Below are 20,812 nucleotides of genomic sequence, written 5' to 3' on the forward strand. Positions count from 1 at the left end.
TATGCTAACAGTGAATATCAATAGATAAGAGCCGTATAAACAAAAATTCTCTAGGGACCCTTGATAATTTCTAGAAAGACTTCTTTTTTTGGTGTTGAAGACTGAAATACAGGGTCTTATACATGCTACACATGTGCTCTACCATTGAGTTACACCCCTAGACCAATAATTTTTACAAGTGTAATGTGATCTGCAGATAAAAAAAAGAAAATTTGTTCTAGAACAACACAGTGCAATTCAAAATTTCGAGAAGGAAAGTAGGTGAAAAGGCATTTTATCTGATGTTGAAGTTAATGCCAGTTCTGCGAATTATAATTGTAAATTTTAGTCAAATTAGACCAAAGTATTTTTAAGTTACTTTGTGCTGCAAATGACCTAAGATTGCATCAAAAGTGGGTGGGGGGAGTTTTCTGCTAGCTCTTGTGTGAGTTAGCAAAAGCCCCTCTTCCTCTGCCACTCTACTGCCATCTACTGGAACATAATTATAATAAGTACACAAATCTAGTAGGACTGTAGTGTGCATTATAGAGTTGTATAGTACATGGCCGCAGCCTAGGGTGCCAACAATATATAGCATTAAAATAAATAGTTCCTACTATGACATCAACACTAATTACCACAAAAACAGAAGTGGTGGGGTCAGCAATTGCCAACAGCAAAAACAAACAAATGTGATAGGAAGGTAAAAGAAAGTTTAGAATGTTCAATATATGAGCAGTGACAAGGCAGAAGAAATGTAGGAGGTGATGGCCATAAAGAAAGTAGAGAAAAGTAGAAAAAACAAAGTAAAGAGAGAGAAAGAGAAATTGACTGTTAGCCAAGAAGAAAAGAGAAACAAACAGAAACAAAATAATACCGACATAAACAAAAAACCCTAACTCTGAAAAGTCAGGGAAAATTATTATTTAAAAAATGCTAAACATGAAAAAAGAAATATATATATATGTGTCATATATATACACAAACAATCAGCAGAGCAAGACACTAAAAATAAAAATTAAAGAAAAAAAGATTCTTTTTTTTTTACAGAGAGAATTTTTAATATTTATTTTTTAGTTCTCGGCGGACACAACATCTTTGTTGGTATGTGGTGCTGAGGATTGAACCTGGGCCGCACGCATGCCAGGAGAGTACGCTACGCTTGAGCCACATCCCCAGCCCCCAAAAAGATTCTTAAATAAAAATGAAAGCATCATCTCCAGCGAAGTGGTCAAAACTGTCAAGGAGGAGAATGTTCACTGTCTATGCCTAATTATCTTTTCCATTTTTGGCGGGGAGGAGCTTGTCTTGGGCGGAAAGAGAGAGAAAGCAGCTCACATGTGTGCACAAGGGTTGGGGTGGTTAATTCCTTCATCTCTTTGTGTTTGCTCACCAAGCTGCTAACTGGAGTGATCTGAAACTGTAACTGGTTGAAATATCTCTCACCTTCTCACCAGTATAAGGTAGAACAGAATGGGTGTTGTTGATTGGAGATTTTGTTTGGACAGACCAGATGGATGCATTCCCAGGGTGGGGCTGCTGCTGATTTTTAAGAATGGAGTTCCAGCAGCTGAGGTCTAATCAGGCCTTAGGGACTCTGTTGGGTGGTATTTGTTCTAAAAAAATTGGAGCAATACAACCTTAGGTCAGGCAGAAGTTGATCTCTACTGGGAATATGGATTTTAGTAATCTCTCAGGAATTCTGCTTGCAGAGCAGGGAAGCCAACCCTCCATACACTGTGCTGCCCACAAATATGGCCCTCCCAGGTTTAGTCCCTGAGTGTATTCACACTTGCCTGTTCAGATTTCTGACCTTCATATGTGAACTGCTAGACTCAAAGGGAAAGTGAATTCTACTTTCCTCTGTATTTCTAACTTGGATTCTTCTCAAGAATAATCTTCTCTGGGCCTGTTTCACTCACATTCTTCTAGGTACACTGTAGGCCAGATGGTAGTTGATTGCCAGGACAGTATGGTAGTCACTTGCCAAGACAGTTAGCTATGATCTCCCGGGCTCCTGCAGCAGAAAGCTGCTGCATGGCCTCCTCAAGATGGTCCCCACTTCAGCTCTGCATTCACCAGTTGAGAAACACAGAGCACTGAAAGACACCAGGTGGCCAAGTAGCATCTGGATCAGCTAAGTTCAGGCTGCTTTTTTGATCCACAGAATTTTCCATGCCCAATTTGTCCATTGTGTTTCTCTGTTTGGATTATCCCACGCCTTTGCAGCGAACCAGTGTCGCTGTAACAATCTGCTTGGCTCCAAAGTATTGTTTCTTGTTCTTTGTTCAGTGCACCCAAATTTCTGAATCTCTTATGAGATTTTGATAATCTGATCTTGGATTTCAGTAAATTTCCCTTTTACCCATATTTTTGAGAAGAGTACTCCTGCTGCTTGAATCCTGAGACATGGAGTAACTGGAAGTGCAGCCTTCCTCTAATCCACCATCTTGAATCTCTGTCCCATAGGTCTTTTTTAGTCAGCATGTTAGTATTATTCTACTTGAGAATCAAATTGCGCCAAATTGTTGTGTACAAGTCTTATCAAGCTGTGTTCTTTTGACATGTTCCCATTAATTTTTGAGTACCTTGTGTTTTTAGAACAACAAAATATACCAGGCTTACTTCATATTTTACTGCTTCAGACCTGGAACAGTTATTTAGATAAGGAGCCCTATTTCTTATTACTTAGAAGCCAGTTTCTAAGAAATAGGTGTGTGCATTGTTTCCAGGAACTATATTTTGAAATTCATCAGTCCATCTTCATTTGAAAATTAAAATACCATATGATTCTTCTTTACCTTCTCACATTCATATTTGTATTTCCTACTCTTCCGCAGAGAAAACCTGTATCCCAAAAACATCTGTATACTTACTTATTCACTCTATTTTACTATATACAAAATGCCAAAATAATTACTTATTCACTCTATTCTACTACACACAAAATGCTTTCAAAATTATACCATCACCAAAGCCAAATTTGTCTTTTCAATTTTTATACTTTGACTATGTCCCACTAAAAGTATACAGTTAGAAATCTTTTCAGTTATTTAAGCTAGAGATATTTTATTGGTATTAGAAATCAACTACTATTTTTAGTGGATGGTTTCTTCTTACCATGTAGTTCAACTAACCTTAATATGTTTCAGTCTCTGTATTAGTCAAAGAGGGTGCAGAAATAAGTAAGATACTGTTTCTATAGCTGCAAAAGTCACAGCTTCATGAGTAAGAAACAAGTAGCCCCAACATTATGGTGCAGTGGAGAAAGGACCAAATCAGTTGACCCACGGATACAAAGGCATTACAGGAGATCAACTCACATTGAGTAGGGTTGAGTTAGTTCCTAGAGGAATTAAGAGTGAATCTTGAAGAACAAGTAGGAAGGAGTCAGGTGATAAGAGAGACAGGAGTCCTGGTATAGGCATGTGACGGCAAGAGAGACCATGCTTGTTATCACAAAAGGACCAGGCTGGATGAAAATTCACATATCAGCTCAGCACAGCTTTTGTTCAGGAATGGAGTAATGCCTCCAATGGACCCATTTTCCTGGTGGAAAATTAGCCACTAGCCAAAGGTGGGTAGTTAGACTTATAGGTTAAACTGAGAAGTGACTCAATGAGCTTGTCAGTTTGGTCTGTCTTTACTGGGTCAGATGGAGGGTGTGGTGTCAGTATCTGGGAAAGAATTTGCTTAGGGTGGGATCAATGCTTTGGCCTCTTCCCAGAAACTGTCATTGCAAACTTGATGGATATCTCCTCCCCTGGGCCTGTCTTGTCATTGGGAAAGACAGTGGCTTCCTCATTCCTTCTCTCTTGGTCACATTCTTTTGGGGTTTGTCCTTTTCCATATTGATGCCTATACTAAGAAATAGCATGGCTGTTAGGTATTCTAGTCAGGAGAGGGTGACAGGTCAGGAGGCCAGAGTTGAGTAGATGCCAGACCATGAGAAGAACCTTTTAAGGCATGCTAAATATGTGAGTGTTTTTTCTGGGTCCATGCACCCTTTAGTTGCTTCTCTTCATGTTCACGCATAGACAAGCTTTTCAGTTAAGTAAGTCATGCACAACAATCTCCACATCCACATTTTCTTTTTACACTAACTGTAAGGGTCCGGCGGAACGTCGGAGAAAGAGACCACACAAGAGACTGGCTCCATGCAATTGGCAAAAGGGGATTTATTGGGGATCCATTCCAGCGCACTGGGGCCCCGTGCTCACTCAAGAAGGGAGAGCAGCCGGAGCCCCGAGCAGAGGTTCAAACAGAGCTTAAGTACACTTTTGGGGAGGGCGGGAGGCTTTGCATACATCAGAACAAATCATCATGAGGCGCGGGAAAATTGAACAACAACTCTAAGACGTGATTAGCACATTCATTGGTGGGAACCGTCCGGGCGGGGGTGATTGGTCACTCCTAAGCAGGGTACACATTCATACTGATTGGTAAACTGCACAGGGCCCTAGGCTAAATGGCCAGTAGGGTGTTGTCTTAACTATCTCAGGAATCTGGGTGTAACAGAGGAGTTTAATAATACCTAATCTTTTACATTCAAGCTTTCCAGCTTAGAAACTTTACCCTTTCATAACCATATACAATGTTGGTTCTTCTATTCTACTCCCCTGGAATCATTCTTGACATTCATCATCTGAGACTTGAATCCTATCTTACCTAATGTTGTGGCTTTTGAAATTACTGATCTTTGATCTGATTAAACCAGGGGAATAAACTAAAATTAGATGTCTTCATTCTTTTCTGTTCAAAAATCATGTTGATTTGTAAGTTGGGATTTTAATAGAGATTGCATTAAATCTGTACAACACTTTTGGTACTATGGCCATTTTGACAATGTAATTCTGCCTATCCAAGAGCTTGGAAGGTCTTTTCATCTTCTAAGGTCTTCTTCTATTTCTTTCTTTAATCTTCTGTAGCTTTCATTGTAGAGGTCTTTCACCTCTTGTTAGATTGATTCCCAAATATTTTATTTTTAAGACTATTATGAATAGTCTTTTTCTAATTTATAATTAGAAATTTTTCTAATTTCTCTTGCAATGGATTCATCACTGATGTATAGGAACACATTTGATTTATGGTTGTTAATTTTATATCCTGTTATTTGGCTGAATTTGTTTCTTAGTTCTAGAAGTTTTCTGGTGGAATTTTTGGAATCTTCTAGATATGGAATCATGTAGTCAGCAAATAATGATAGTTTTAGTTCTTCTTTTTTCTATTCGTATCCTTTTAATTTCTTTCTTCTAATTGCTCTCACTAGAGTTTCAAGGACAATGTTCAATAAAAGAGGTGAAAGAAGGCATCCTTGTTTTGTTTCAGTTTTTAGAAGGAATGCTTTGTTTTCCCTCACTTAGAACGATGTTGGTTTGGGTTTAGCATGTATAGTTTTTAAAAAATATTTTTTAGTTGTCAATGGACCTTTATTTTATTTATATTTGTGGTGGCTGAGAATTGAACCCAGTGCCTCACACATGCCAGGCAAGCGCTCTACCATTTAGTCACAACCCCCAGCCCTAGCATATACAGCTTTAATTTTTTTTTTTTTACTTGCAGATGGACACAATATCTTTATTTTGTTTATTTATTTTTATGTGGTGCTGAAGATCAAACCCAGTGCCTCAAATGTGCAAAGCAAGCACTGTACTGCTGAATCAGAAACCCAGCCCCCAAGCATATATAGCTTTTATAACATTGAGATATGCTCCTAGTATCCCTAGTTTTTCTATCTTTAGTTTTTCTAGTGTTTTGAGCATGAAGGGGTGCTGTATCTTGTCAAATGCTTTTTCTGCATCAATTGAGATGATCATGTGATTCTTGTCTTTAAGTCTATTGATGGGACAAATTACATTTATTGATTTCCTTATGTTAAACCAACCTTGCATCCCTGAGATGAACTCCACTTGATTGTGGTGCACTGTCTTTTTAATGTATTTTTGTATGCAATTTGCCAGAATTTTATTGAGAAATTTTGCATCTATGTTCATCAGGGATATTGGTCTGAAGATTTCTTTCCTTGATGTGTCTTTATCTGATTTTGGTATCAGGGTGATACTAGCTTTGTTTTAGTCAGCTTTTTCACTGCTGTGACTGAAGGACCCAACCAGAACAATTGTCACTTGTTACTTGGCTGAATTTTTTTTTTTGTAAAGGAAGAAAAGTTTCTTTAAAGGCTCATGGTTTCAGAGGTTTTAGTCCATAGAAACTGGCTCTGTTCCTCGAAGGCTCAATATGAGGCTGAACATCATGGCAGAGTTTGGCAGAGGAAAGCAACTCATATGATGATCAGAAAGCAAAGAGAGAGACTCCACTCTCCAGATACAAAATGTAAAACCCATAGCCACACCCCAAATGAAACATTTCCTCTCGATACACCGCCCCCCTCAATTTACTACTGAGTTAATCCCATCAGGGATAAATCCACTGATTAGGTCAAGGCTGTGATCCAATCATTTCTCCTCCAAATCTTCTTGCATTGTTTCAGTTGTGAGCTTTTGGAAGACACATCACATCCAAACCACAACAAGCTTCATAGAATGAGTTTGGAAGGGTTCCCTCTTTTTCTATTTCATGAAATAATTTGAGGAGCATTATGTTAATTCTTCTTTGAAGGTCTTGTAGAACTTGGCTGAGAATCCATCTGGTTCTGGGCTTTTCTTAATTGGTAGGCTTTTGATGGCATCTTCTATCTATTTCATTGTTTGAAATTGATCTATTTAAATCATGTATATTCTCCTGATTCAGTTTGGGTAGGTCATATGTCTCTAGAAATTTGCTAATGTCTTCAAGATTTTCTATTTTATTAGAGTATAAATTTTTAAAATAGTTTCTGGTAATCTTTTGTATTTCAGTAGTGCTTATCATATTTCCTTTTTCATAAAAATTTTAGTAATTTGAAAATTTTCTCTCTTGCTCTTCATTAGTGTGCTAAGAGTTTATCAATTTTATTTTTTTTTTCTAAGAAACAACTTTTTGTTTTGTCAGTTTTTTGCATTGCTTCTTTTCTTTCAATTTCATTGATTTCAGCTCTGATTTTAATTATTTCCTGTCTTCTATTGCTTTTGATTTTGATTTGATCTGCTTTTTCTAGGGCTTTGAGATGTAATGTTAGGTTGTTTATTGGTGGACTTTCTGTTCTTTTAATGAAAGAGCTCAATGCAATGAACTTTCCTCTTAGCACTGCTTTTATTGTGTCCCAGAGATTTTGATATGTTGTATTGCTATTCTCTTTTACCTTTAAGTATTTCTTTTATTTCACCCCTGATTTCTTTTACTATCCATTTGTCATTCAATAACATATTATTTAGTCTCCAAGTATTAAAGTAGCTTCTATTTTTTATTTTATTATTGATTTCTAATTTCGTTTAATTATGATCTTATAAAATGCAGGGCAGTATCCCTATTTTTTTGTATTTTCTAAGAGTTGCTTTGTGGTATAAGATATGGTCTATTTTAGAGAAGTGTACTTGCTTGTTGATGGATAAAATATTCTATATACATCTGTTAAGTCTAAATTATTGATTCTATTTTTTAGTTCTACAGTTTCTTTGTTTTTGTTTGGAGGGTCTATTCACTAGTGAGAGAGATGTATTGAAGTCCCCCAGTATTATTGTGTTGTGATCTTTTGGTTCTTGAAATTAAGAAGGGAATGTTTGATTTACATAGATGCCCCATTGTTTGGGGCATAAATGTTTATGATTGTTAGGTTTTCTTGATGTATAATTTCCTTAAGCAGCATGAAATGTCCTTATTTATCTCTACTGATCAACTTTGGCTTGAAGTCCACTTTATCTGATATAAGGATAGAAACCCCTGCTTGTTTATGTGATCCATGTGAGTGATCCTTTTACCTTCCAGTCTGTTAATATCTTTGCCTTATGAGGTGAGTCTTTTGGAGACAGCTTTTGTTGGGTCTTGTTTTTTAATCCAATCTGCCAGTCTATGTCTTTTGGTTTATGAGTTTAGGCCATTAACATTCAAGTTTATTATTGAGATATGATTTGTATTCCTGATTATTTTGGTTTATTTCTGTTTTTTAATTGAATTACTTTCTCCTTTGATTGATTATTCCTTTAGTGAAGTTTTTTCCCTTTGCTGGTTTTCACTTTTATTTTCCTTTCATCTTCATGAAATATTTTGTGGAGAATGTTCTGTAGTGCAGGCTTTCTAGTTGTGAATTATCTTAATTTTTGTTTGTTATGGAAAGTTTTTATTTCATTTTCAAATGTTTAGCTTAATTTTGCTGGGTATATTATTCTTGGCTGGCATCCAATTTCTTTAACATTTGGTATATATTATTCCAAGACCACCTATCTTTGATGGTCTGTCTGGGTTGAGAGATCAGCTGAAATCTGGATTGGTTTCCCTCTAAATGTTACCTGTTATTTTTCTCTGGCAGCCTTTAAAATTCTATCCTTATTCTGTATGTTAGGCATTTTCATTGTAATGTGAATTGGTGTGGGCCTGTTGTAATTTTGTATATTTGGGGTCCTGTAAGCCTCTTGTATTTGATTTTCTATTTTGTTCTTTAGGATCGGGAAATTTTTTGATATTATTTCTTTGAAAAGATTGTGTATTCCTTTGGTTTATATCTCTATGCCTTCAACTATCTTGATAAATCTTAAATTTGGTCTTTTTATGTTGTGCCATATTTCTTGGAAGTTCTGTTATAGTTTCTTACCATCTTTTCTGTGTGGTCAACTTTATTTGCAAGATAATATATTTTGTCTTCATTGCCTGAGTTCTGTCTTCCAAGTGGTCTAGTCTTTTGGTGATGCTTTCTATTTAATTTTTAGTTTGGTTTTTATATTTGATTCCTTCATTTTGAGGATTTCTCCTTGGTTTCTTTTCAGAATCTCTATCTCTTTATTGAAGTCATCTTTTACCTCCTGAATTTTATCTCTGATTTAACTCCTTACATTTTCCTTTACCTCATGGATCAGTTTAACTATGTACATTCTAAACTCCTTCTCTGACATTTCTTCCACTGTGGTATCATTGGATTCTATTGTTGGTGGATCTTGGTTTGTTTGAAGCAATTTTTTTCCTGTTTTTTTTTTCTTCACACTGTTTTTTGTGTATACCCATCTAGTAATGTGGATCTCAGGCAATACACTTTCTATCCTGTAGTCTACATTATAGACTTATAGTGTCCCTGAGGTTTCCAGTACCTTTCCTTTAAAGCAACCAATGTAAACAATATATAGCATTAAACCAAATAGTCCCTACTACGACATCTACAGTTTTGTTGCAATAAACAGAAATGATGTGTTCAGTTGTTATCTATAATAAAAACAGTAAGTTTGCAAAAAGGTTTATAATGCTGTTGGTGGACAAAGAGAATAGGTGTGGTGTAAAATGTAATGTTTATGAGGAAGGAGGAGAGAAGATAGAAGTAAAAATTATAGGAAGAGTGAAAGAGGGAATAATCAAGGTTGATTGTTAGCAGGAGAAAAGACAGAGAACCAAGGGACACAGATATAAGACAGACAAAATAGATATATAAAGTAAAAATTTTAAAAAATTATAATTAGAAAGTAAATGTATAAAAGAGTGAAAAATATGAAATATACTATTCATGTCCCAGTCTCAATAAGCGGGTGCATGAAAAAGAATTGCTTTAAAAAATGGTAGAAATGTGAGGAAAAAAAACAACAAAAGAGGAAAAAAAAAGGATCTTACTGAAAAGTTAAACAATTGTTTCCACTGGTGTTCAATAGTTTCTCAGCTTCCCTTCTCAGCAGTTAGGTGGGGTTATCAGCTTTTCTGACAATAAATCAATGTACCTGTAAGGGGGGGCCACAAGCTGTGTGCTGGACCGGGCAAGTTAGTCTGCTAAGCAGGTGTGGTGCAAGTTGGGCCCCTGGCCATGTGGGGGGTCCAGCTGCTCTATGAAGGGCAGATCAAGGCCTAGTGACAGAACTTGTGGTTGGATGCCAGGACCTGCAGAAGGTCCTGGGACCTACGATCCCTGACAAAGCTGTGCACTTCACTTGGTGGTCCTGCAGCTAAGCAGCCATGGGGCAATTTGGGGCCCAGCCACCCCCAGAACCCATCTGTTTTGCATGACAGATCAAGGCCAGGCCCTGTAACCTGTGGACTGGCCCAGAAGCTGTGAGCCATGGGCCAGGTCAGGGGCCAGGAAGGAATTATGAGACTGAGGACTGGGGAGCCAGAGGGCCGTATTGGATGCCAGACTGATACTGGACCTGGTGGGACTTACAGACCAGTAAAAGCCCGACTTGGGCTCGGGGAGGAAGTCAGGGCCCAGGCTGGTGCAGGGACCCAGTGAGTGCTGCCTGGATGCCCCCGGAAGGGGGACAGTGGACCCACTGGTTGGGCGAGGACAAAATTCCTTCATACCCTCTTCTAAACTTCTGTCCACTGTAACCAGTCCTGTCAGTCCCTATAGAGCCTCTGGGCTTACGGAGCTGGGGAGAACTTGGCTCTCTCCTACCTCTCTAACCTGTGTTTTCCTTGCAAAATGCGATCTCAGGAATCTGGATTTCAAGTTTCCGTAGGCTCCATCATGCTGCAGTGCCAAGATGGCTCTTCTCCTGTGATATTTTAATAAATGTATGCATCATGTAATGCTCTAATCAAGTCAAACATACTTATTTCCTCAAATATTTATCATTTCTTGGGCTGGGGATGTGGCTCAAGCCGTAGCGCGCTCACCTGGCATGTGTGCGGCCCGGGTTCGATCCTCAGCACCACATACCAACAAAGATGTTGTGTCCGCCGAGAACTAAAAAATAAATATTAAAAATTCTCTCTCTCTATCTCTCTCTCTCCTCTCTCTCTTTAAAAAAATATTTATCATTTCTTTATGAGGAAGCGTTCAGAATCCTTTGTTCTGGTTTTTGAAATATACAGGATATAATTGTTTCTGTAATTCTTGTATTGTACAATAACACTCCTGAACTTCTTATTCCTAATTGTAACTTAGTACCCATTGATGTTTTTGGTACTGAGAATTGAACCTAAGTGTGCTTGACCACTAAGTACATCCCCAGGACTTTTCATATTTTTATTTTGAGACAGTGTCTCCCTAAGTTGCTTGGGGTGGTCTCTAATTTGTGATCCTCTTGCCTAGCCTCCTGAGTGATAATAGCCACTTTTAATGAGTGAGGTGACATTTAATTGTTTTGCATTTCCCTGAGTATTAGTGCTGCTGAGTGTTTTTTCATATACGTGTTGGCCATTTGTATATCTTTTGAAAAGTGTATATTTAGGTTCATTGCCCATTTTTTTAAAACAATTTTTTAAGTTGTAGGTGGACACAATACCTTTGTTTATTTTTATGTGCTGCTGGGATCAAACCCGGTGTCTCACGCATGCTTGGCAAGTGCTCTACCACTGAGCCACAACTCCAGCCCTCATTGCCCATTTTTAAATTAAATTAAATTAATTTTTTTTGCTATGGAGTTTTTGATCTTTCTAATACATTCTGTATATTAACCCCTTGTCAGATGTGTAGTTTGAAAATATACCTCATTCTGCAGGCTGTCTTCACTCTAATCATTATTTTCTTTGCTGTGCAGAACTTTTTAGTTTGATGTACTTCCATTTGTTTATTTTTGCTCTTGTTATCTGCTTTTGGGGTCTTCCCAAAATTCTTGCCCAAGTTTAATGTCCTCAAATCTTTCCCCTGTGTTTTGTTTTCTCTCTCCTTCTTTCTTTTCTTTCTTTTTTTTTTTTTTTGTGGTACTCGGGATTGAACCCCGGGCTTTGTGCACGTGAGGCAAGCACTCTACCAACTGAGCTATATCCCCAGCCCTCTCCTTATTTCTTTTAAAACAACTTTATTTGTTTTTTTACTAGAATTTTTATTTATTTATTTTTGGTACTGGGGATTGAACCCAGGGACACTTTATCACTGAACAACATCTTCAGTCCGTTTTAGAGTTGCTGTTTCTGGCCTTCAGCTCGTGATCTTCCTGCCTCAGTCTCCCAAGTTGCTGGGATTATAGATGTGTGTAATTGGGCCTGGCTCCCCTGTTTTTCTCTAATAGTTTTATATATTCATGTCTTACATTTAAACCTTCATTCATTTTGAATTGATTTTTGTAACTGTTGAGAGACATCTAGTTTTATTCCTCTGCATGTGGATACCCAATTTTTCCAGCACTATTTATTGAAAAGACTAATCTTTCTCTAATGTGTTCTTAGCATGTTAGTTGAAAATCAGTTGACTATAAGGTGTGTGATTTATTTCTTTGCTTTTTATTCTGTTCCACTGGTCTCTGTGTATTTTTTTTTTAATTCTCTTTTCCTTCCTTATTCTTTTTTTATTATAGGTTGTTCAAAACATTACAAAGCTCTTGACATATCATATTTCATACATTTGATTCAAGTGGGTTATGAACTCCCATTTTTACCCTGTATACAGATTGCAGAATCACATCGGTCACACATCCCTCTGTGTATTTTTTAAAAATATTTTTTTAGTTGTAGGTGAACTTAATATTATTTTTGTTTATTTATTTATTTTTATGTGGTGCTCAGGATCGAATCCATGGCCTCACATGTGTGAGGCAAGCACTCTACAACCCCAGCCCTCTGTGTATCTTTTAATACCAATACCACGCTATTTTGATTACTATAGTTTTGTAGTATATTTGAAGTCAGGTAGTGTAATGCCACTGACTTTATTTTTTGTTGTTGTTCAAGATTGGCTTTGACCAAACAGAGTGTTTTGTGATCCCATAAAAATTTAAGGATTGTTTTTTCTAGTTCTTTGAAGAATGTCATTGGTATTAATAACAGGGATTGCATTGGATCTGTAGATTGCTTTGGATAGTATGGACATTTTAACAAATTGAGACTTTCAATCCATGAGTATGGGATGTATTACCCCTGTGTGTATATGTGTGTCCTCTTCAATTTCTTTCATTAAGGTTTTATAGTTTTCATTGTAGAAATCTTTCACCTCTTTAGTTAAACTTATTCCTAGATTTTTTTTGGTAACTATTATAAATGGGACTGTTTTCTTGATTTCTATTTCAGTTAATTCATACTAGCAACCCTACTGATTTTTGTATGTTGATTTTGTATCCTGCAAGTTTATGAAGTTCTAACATGTTGTAAATTCTAAGATGTATATTTTAGCTGGGCATTGTGGCACATACCTCTAATCTCAGTGACTCAGGAGGCTGAGGCAGGAGGATTGCAGGTTTGAGACCAGCTTCAGCAACTAAAAAGACCCTAAGCAACTAAGACTCTGTTTCAAAATAAAAACATAAAAAGGGCTGGGGATGTAGCTCAGTGATAAATCACCCCTAGGCTCAATCCCTAGAGCCAAAATAAAGAAAGAAATAGAGAAATAATAAACAAACAAGATATATGTTTTAAATTGAATTTTACAGAAACTGAAAAACAAATATAGGGACACAAATGGCTTCTGAACTCAATGATATCTTGCAAGGTGGATCATCTAGTTTGATTATGTGAGAAATGACTACAGAGCAGAAATAAAAATAATAAAAAGTAGAAAACAGCAACACTCACATAGAAGACACCATCTGAGGCTAAAACCATGGGGTTGACCAAAGTGAGTTACTTGGTATACCTTGAATTATAAAATGATTGATATTCTCTTTTCCTCATTTGTAAAATAGAGTATAATCTTTGTGCTTCAAATTATGTCTGACAGATAGTAGCTGGTGAAGAAATTTATATTCCTCTTTTCCATAGCTTAACACTTTTTATGCTTTCTTATACACGATTTAAAAGTAGCTATAGAGCATAATCGGTTAAGTTTATGACACCTAGAAGTAGTTGAGCATTTATGTGAATGTATATAACATCACATCATATAGATGTTAAAAAGAGGTATTATTTTCACTGAAGTTTTTTTAAAAAATGCTTTCCTTATTTTGTCAAAAAGCATTTTGTTGAGAGTGGGGGAAGCTGTGTGTGAACACAGGTGTTATATATAAGGCTATCTGGAAAGGTTATAAAGGTTATCTGTACCTTTTACCCAATTTTGCTTTGAACCTGTTTTTAAAAAATAAAGTCTATTCAACTAGGATCTAGCAATCCTACTCCTAGGTAACTATGTAAAGGAAATGAAATCAAAGACACATCTGCACATTCATGTTTATTGCAGCACTATTCTCAACAGCTAAAAATCGGAAACAACCTCAGTGTCCATCAACTAAAATGGATAAACGAGGTACACATACACAGTGAAATAGTATTCTGACATGAAAAATTAAATCCTGTTATTTGGGACAACGTGGATGGATAAGGAGATCATTATAGGAATAAGTCAGACACAGAAGAGATGTACTACCTGATCTCTCTCACATCTGGAACCTAAAAAGCTCATCCCTTAGAAACTGAGAGTAGAAAGATGGTTACCAAAGGCTGAGGAGAATACAGACAGAAGGTTAGAAAAGAGCTGATCATCAGTACTAAGTTATAGATAAGAGTAAGAAGTCCTAGTGTGCTATAGATAACTGTGTGTGTGTGTGTGTGCATGTGTGTATGTAACTCAATAAGATTTTGAATGACTTAACCATAAAGAAATGTTTGAAGAGATATTTTATTGATTTGAACATCACACAATGTAAACAAGTATCAAAACATCATATAGTGGATAAAGAAATGTGGTACATATACATAACAGAATATTATTCATCCCTAAAGAAAAGTGAAATTACGGCATTTGGCAGTAAATGGATGGAACTGGAGACTGTCATGCTAAGTGAAATAAGTCAGTCTCCCCAAATCAAAGACTGAATGTTTTCTCTGATATGCTGATGCTAACACATAATGGCAGGGGGAGACTAGAAGTTCATTGGATCAGACACAGAAGAATAAAGGGAAGGGAGGAGGGGTGGGAATAGTAAAGACAGTAGAATGAGTCAGACATGATTTTCTTATGTTCATATATGAATATACAACCAGTGTAACTCCATATCACGTTCAACTACAAGAATGGGAATTTTTACTCCATGTATGTATGCCAAAATTCTAAGGTCATGTATATTTAAAAAGAATAAATAAAAAAAATTTTATAGTATCCCATAAGTGTATACAATTTACCTTTATCAGTTAAAATAGAGATACACATGTACAGATAATTGAAGAACAATAAAAAATAAAGTCTATTAGAAAAAAAGCCCTAGTCAGGTTGAAGTGAGGACAGTCCACACAGAAAGACAAGTAGGGTGGATAATAGAGATTAATTACATGGGAGAGAAAGACAAGGAGTAACTGAGTGAATAGCCAAGTATATTAAGAATAAATGGAAGCTGGGCATGGTGGTACATGCTTGTAATCCCAGTGGCTCCGGAGGCTGAGGCAGGTTGATTATAAATTTGAGGCCAGCCTCAGCAACTTTGTGAGGCCCTAAGCAACTCAGCGAGACCCTGTCTCAAAATAAAAAAGAAGAAGAGCTGGGGATGTGGCTCAATGGTTAACAACCCCTGGTTCAATTCCCAGTTATCAAAATAAAAAACAAAACAAAAATGAAAACACACACACCCAAAACAAACAAAAACAAAACAAAACAAGAAAAAGAATTGGTGCCAGGTTTCTCTGAGAGTTGTAAATTTGGAAAGAGAGACTGCTTGAATAAACCCTTTTAGTGTTTGATCAAATCATAAGATTGGTGTGAACTCATGGTTTGCATGTGGCTGTGTGCATGTAGGTTTATATATACTATTTTGCATTTGTGTGTATAAAACTGTGTATATTCATGTATATATTATAGTTCTATGAAGAGGGCCCAGGAGTACTGATACCCAGTAGCAATGAGCTAGCACTCAGATCTTGGTTTTTATTTTTTGCTTTTTACATGAATATTTAATTTATTCACATTTAGTGTAACTGACAGTTGGATTTAGGTCTGACATTTTTCAATTTTTTTCTATTCCATTTGTCCTTTACTCTGATTCCCTTTACTCTCTTCTGTGACCACTGAGTCATATCCCTAGCCCTTTTTATTTTTTGAGACAGGGCTTTGCTAAGTTGCTGAGGCTGGCTTTGAACTTGTGATGGATCCCCCTGTCTCAGCCTCACAAGCCACTGGGATTACAGGTGTGTGCCACACACTGAGGCTCCTTCCTTCTTTTGAGGTAATTGTTTTAAAACTAATACATAAAAGATAAAATTGTACATATTATTGGAGTGCCATGTAATGTTCTATAAATGTATACATTATGTAGATTTGGGTTTTCAGGTATCATTTTCCATCAAAGGAATCGAGTTTTTTGGACAAAATGGCTGATCCAAGAACCAAAGCAGATGACACATAAGATGGCACTGGAAGTAATGGAGGTGTCCAAAGAATAATGGTGACTTGCCAAGGACAAAGCAGTAGCTCTCAGAAGCTCCTACTAGTCAAATCTGTTACAAATTGAGTAAATTCATGACGTACAATGAATAAATAGAAGAGAAAGTTCTTCTTAATGGCAAAATGGCAACTAATACCATATAAGGAACAAAGAGAAAATAATGCCATTTGGCAACCATCTGAGTAATAAGAGCCAGGAGCTAGCAATGGACCAGAAATAGGCTATTTATGTAATACTTAATATTTATTTATTTATTTATTTTTTAAAGAGAGAGTGAGAGAGAAGAGAGATAGAGAGAGAGAATTTTTTAAATATTTATTTTCTAGTTCTCGGTGGACACAACATCTTTGTTGGTATGTGGTGCTGAGGATCGAACCCGGGCCGCACGCGTGCCGGGCGAGCGCACTACCGCTTGAGCCACATCCCCAGCCCCAATACTTAATATTTAGGTGAGTATTAATTATAAAGAGAAATAGTAACTCCACAGTGGCAGTATCTATCACTGGTGAACTGTGAACCTTGTTTGCGTCCTGCTGTGGTGAGCTGAGAAGAGCACAGCGTCTCCTCTGATGGTAGAGCCAAGCCTGCACGCTCTGAGTCTCATTATGAGGTAGCACCAAAGTCAAATTGAGGGGCTTCTAAAACCAATAACCTATAATTATTAAAAATACTAGGTCCATGAAGGTCAAAGAAGAACACATGACCAGTTCTATGTTTCTAAAACTGAAGAAATATGACAGTAAGAGCAACAGGTAATCCTGGCTTGGATCCTCTGGCTATAAAGGACATAATTGGGCAGCTAGAGAAATCTGACTAGGGTCTTTGGGTGAAGGGTACATAGCAACTGTTTGTGTTGTTCTTGCAACGTTTTTATGAGTATGAAATTATTTTTAAAAAAACCTCAAAAGTAACAAATTAACTTTTGTTCAAAAAATTTTATTTACTATAAAGACAAAACACCAAAATAGGTACAAATACTATAAAATTGGTTCAATGGGGTAAAAATTTTAATTAAAATATCTTGATATATTTAAAATAACAAAGGATACATTTAAGCCAAATTTTCTTAACCCAGAGATTTTTTTTTTTTTTTGTAACATTTGTTTACATAGTAAGGTGCTAATAGAAGTTAGCCCTTAAGCCCTGGAAGTCTTAGGAATCATAGTCACACAGCAAATATAATTTCGTTGTGAAAGTGAACTTTGGTAGAAGAAAAATCTATAGGACACCTGAGGTAGTAGAAACTGGAATAAACAGCAGTAGACGTTATTTACAATTTGTGTACCAAATAACATTAAGAACACAAAAATAATTACACAATACAATTTTCAGTCCAGCTTTGATCCAAAGAAAATAGAATATTACATCACATTTGCATTGAAAACAAAACAAAAAACAAAACACCACAATTACCAGCAAGCTGAGGGAACTGCAAACAAACTCAAACACAGTGGATTGACATCTAGAAACAGTTTGAGTTTGAAATGTGGTGGGCATGGTGATCTACAAAGTAATACTGATTAGCTGAGGTTCCTCAGTTTATACAGTTTACATTTCTGTCAGACACAGTATTAATCTGACCGATGATCTTCCAGTACATAAAATGGCAAGAGTGCGTCCTTTAAAGCTTGCACATGAGAGACTTGGAAACAATCTTATTAGAATTGTGAAAATTCTAAGTAGTCAAAAAAACCAAAAACAAAAACAAAATAAAAAAAGCAAAGTACAACACATTTAGAGCTACCAAACTTCACATTTCTGTACTATTTTTTAACTCTTCAAATATTGCCAATCTTCCAAAACAAAGGAATGTAAATTTCACTAAGAAACACAATCACATTAAAAAAAACTGCCTTTTAAAAATTATAGCAATATATCCCTGTAAACTTATCTTGTAACTTCTTTTACTTCCAATTTGTGTTGTACATTCTAAATGTACTCTATATAGCTTATTTAGTTTATCCTGAGTCTTTGAGATTAACCAATTCTATTTCACACTGGCTTCTGAAGAGTTAAAACTTAACATCTCAAAGTTGTATTTAATAGTTAATCAGTACATGATTTAAAAGACTCACATACATGAAAGGATAAGAGAGCTACCATTTTCCTTCAGAATTCCATGCATCTGAATTTAACTCCAGATTAAAACCATTAAATAACTGCACAAAATTCAAGGAATTATTACGTAAATGAAATTCAATTTCACTTTTTTTTTCTGAACACTTTTTCTAAGTTCAAAGCAAATTTATTTTTTAAAAAATTACTGATTAATAGTTGAGTAATTAGGTTAATTTTTCTTTATCAGCTATGCCTAGTTTAAAGAGACGATGCATGGTGGAAGGAATATAGCAGTTACATTTTATAATCAATGGTAATGATGAATGATGGATTGTTATATAAAGAGTAAGTCTTAAATGGTGTGAAGTTTCCTACCATTTAGCAAAAGAAACCGAAACACTAAAAAAAATTCAAATAAATTTGAAGGTAATCCTGTTCTTGATTGTAAGATGAACAGTTGATTTTGTTAATTTATATTTCACCTGCACAGTAAAAGTAGTGACTGACTCAATATAGGCAGTACTTTATTATATTCCAATTAAAAAATTTTCAATCTGTAGTTAAAAACTCTTGCAATAACAAGATATTTAATAAATTCTAATTCACACCTAGTTCTATTTTTTTTCCTGTTTTTTTTTTTTCTGGTTTGAAAAGATCACCTTTCCCTGAATATTAAAGAAAAATGAAGGTGAAATGAAAATACAGAACCATAATTTCCAAAAACGAAATGAATGGGCCAACAGTAAAATGCACATGAACCACAATTGCCCAGGCATTAAAAAAAAAAAAAAAAAAAGTCAATTGTGGGTCAAGAAGATATCAACTTTAAAAAATTATGTATTTACTGCTACTCATACCATACTCTGACCTAAAAGAGGCAGATACTGATTTTTATAGCCAGTGACCAAAAAAAAAGAAAAAAAAGGAACGGAATTGTAGAACCCCCTGCTTGTGATCACTATATGAAATGGAAGAATAATTGAAACATTAAAATAGATCCTGAGCCCCTCAGCTGCTAATATTGCTGAAAAAGTGCTCCAAAAAAATAAAATTATGCTTCTGTTTAGTCATGCAAACGTCATTGCTTTCCTGTTCACCTAGGGCCAGTTCGTTGATAGGCACGGTTTACAGTTTCTGCACAATTTGTGGACTTTTGCATATTGAGCTTAGGTACAGATCATGATTTGTCAATCACATACTTAGGTAAGGGTTCCCCACTGGCCTCATTCATAGCTGTACAGTGGCATGAAGGCCAGTAGAATATCGACGTGGTTTCCCACGAAAGTTTTTTTTCTTGTTGAGCATCCTGTCTCTATTACAGTTTTTATTTGTATAAATTGGCTACCATGTTGTACGGAAGACTGGATGCTTCAGTAGCTCTCTTGATGGAGGTCTGTCCTGAGGTTGAAGTTCTAAACAACGAAGAGCCACATCACGTAAGCCAGGAGACAGATGTGAAGGGATTGATGGGGCAGTAGTTGCACTAGCAATCTGTAAGAAAAAAAGCAATAGTGTTGAAATTTTCCACAAGTGCACTTTGGATATAGAAAACATGTGCATGAATTTCAAAACCTCTATCTATACATGATTGTCCACTGCATTAATTTTTATCTTCAATTTGGACACACCTTAATTCTTAGTATTAAACACCATGAAGAACTAACTTTTTGATAAATAGGTTAAGAATGAATCTAAATAATTTAAACCTACCTACTTCTAATCATAAGAAAACTTTCCCTTTTCCCACCCTAGTAAGTGAATGCTTTGGATTAAAAAATACAGATATAAAAAAAATTCTAAAAAGTCTATGATCTTATACCAAGATATACTTGACTGATATGTATACACCTTAAACACCAGAAAACAAAAAATATAAAACAAAAAATGACATCCATTCTCCCTATTTCCAAATGTAACCATTCACCTGTTTCTCGTATTTTCTTCATGAAGTAAAAAAGTCAATATTTTCATACCTTAGATTTTCTTTATAAAATTCCTACAAAAAGGGAACACTTTATACATTCTGCTCTTTTCACTTATTACTATATCTCATAGCACTTTGTAAATCAACACCACCAACTTGACCTTACTCTCAAAATTTGTACAGTTTTACATTGTGTGTATAATTTCTTAGTGTCGGGCACTTCCATTAGTTCAGGTTTTAGATTCTACAATTAATTGTGCAATGGATAATCCTGAACCTGGCAATTTCCTATGGATATATTTAAGAATGGATTCCTAACAATGGGCAGAGTTGAATCAAAGAATAAGGGCATTTAAAATTTGGGCAGCTATTGCCAAATCACTCTCTAAAAAAAAAAAAAGGTGCTATAGCAACTTAAACTAGCATAAAGAGGGTATAAAAGTATTTGAAAAAATACCTATTTGTGGCTTTCATAGATCTCAAAGTATTTACTGGGAGTTATGGAAACTGAAAATGTCACAGTAAAATTCTCTTTAAACTC

General features: G+C 35.8%; 1 protein-coding gene across 3 annotated transcripts in view; it reads right to left on the reverse strand.

Moving 5' to 3' along the window:
* Positions 1 to 17,209: 17,209 nt before the first annotated feature.
* Map3k1 (mitogen-activated protein kinase kinase kinase 1) overlaps positions 17,210 to 20,812 on the reverse strand; it is a 77,121-nt gene continuing 73,518 nt past the window's right edge. For 2 of the 3 annotated variants that reach the window (XM_078016350.1, XM_021722458.3), the window contains exon 20: positions 17,210 to 19,838. In XM_078016350.1, the coding sequence (XP_077872476.1) occupies positions 19,689 to 19,838 (150 nt within the window). In that variant the 3' untranslated portion in view covers positions 17,210 to 19,688. The remainder of the gene's footprint in view (positions 19,839 to 20,812) is intronic. The other variant, XR_013423538.1, reaches the window with a different exon arrangement.

The sequence above is a fragment of the Ictidomys tridecemlineatus genome, chromosome 1 (assembly GCF_052094955.1).
Source record: "Ictidomys tridecemlineatus isolate mIctTri1 chromosome 1, mIctTri1.hap1, whole genome shotgun sequence".
Classification (NCBI taxonomy): Eukaryota; Metazoa; Chordata; class Mammalia; order Rodentia; family Sciuridae; genus Ictidomys; species Ictidomys tridecemlineatus.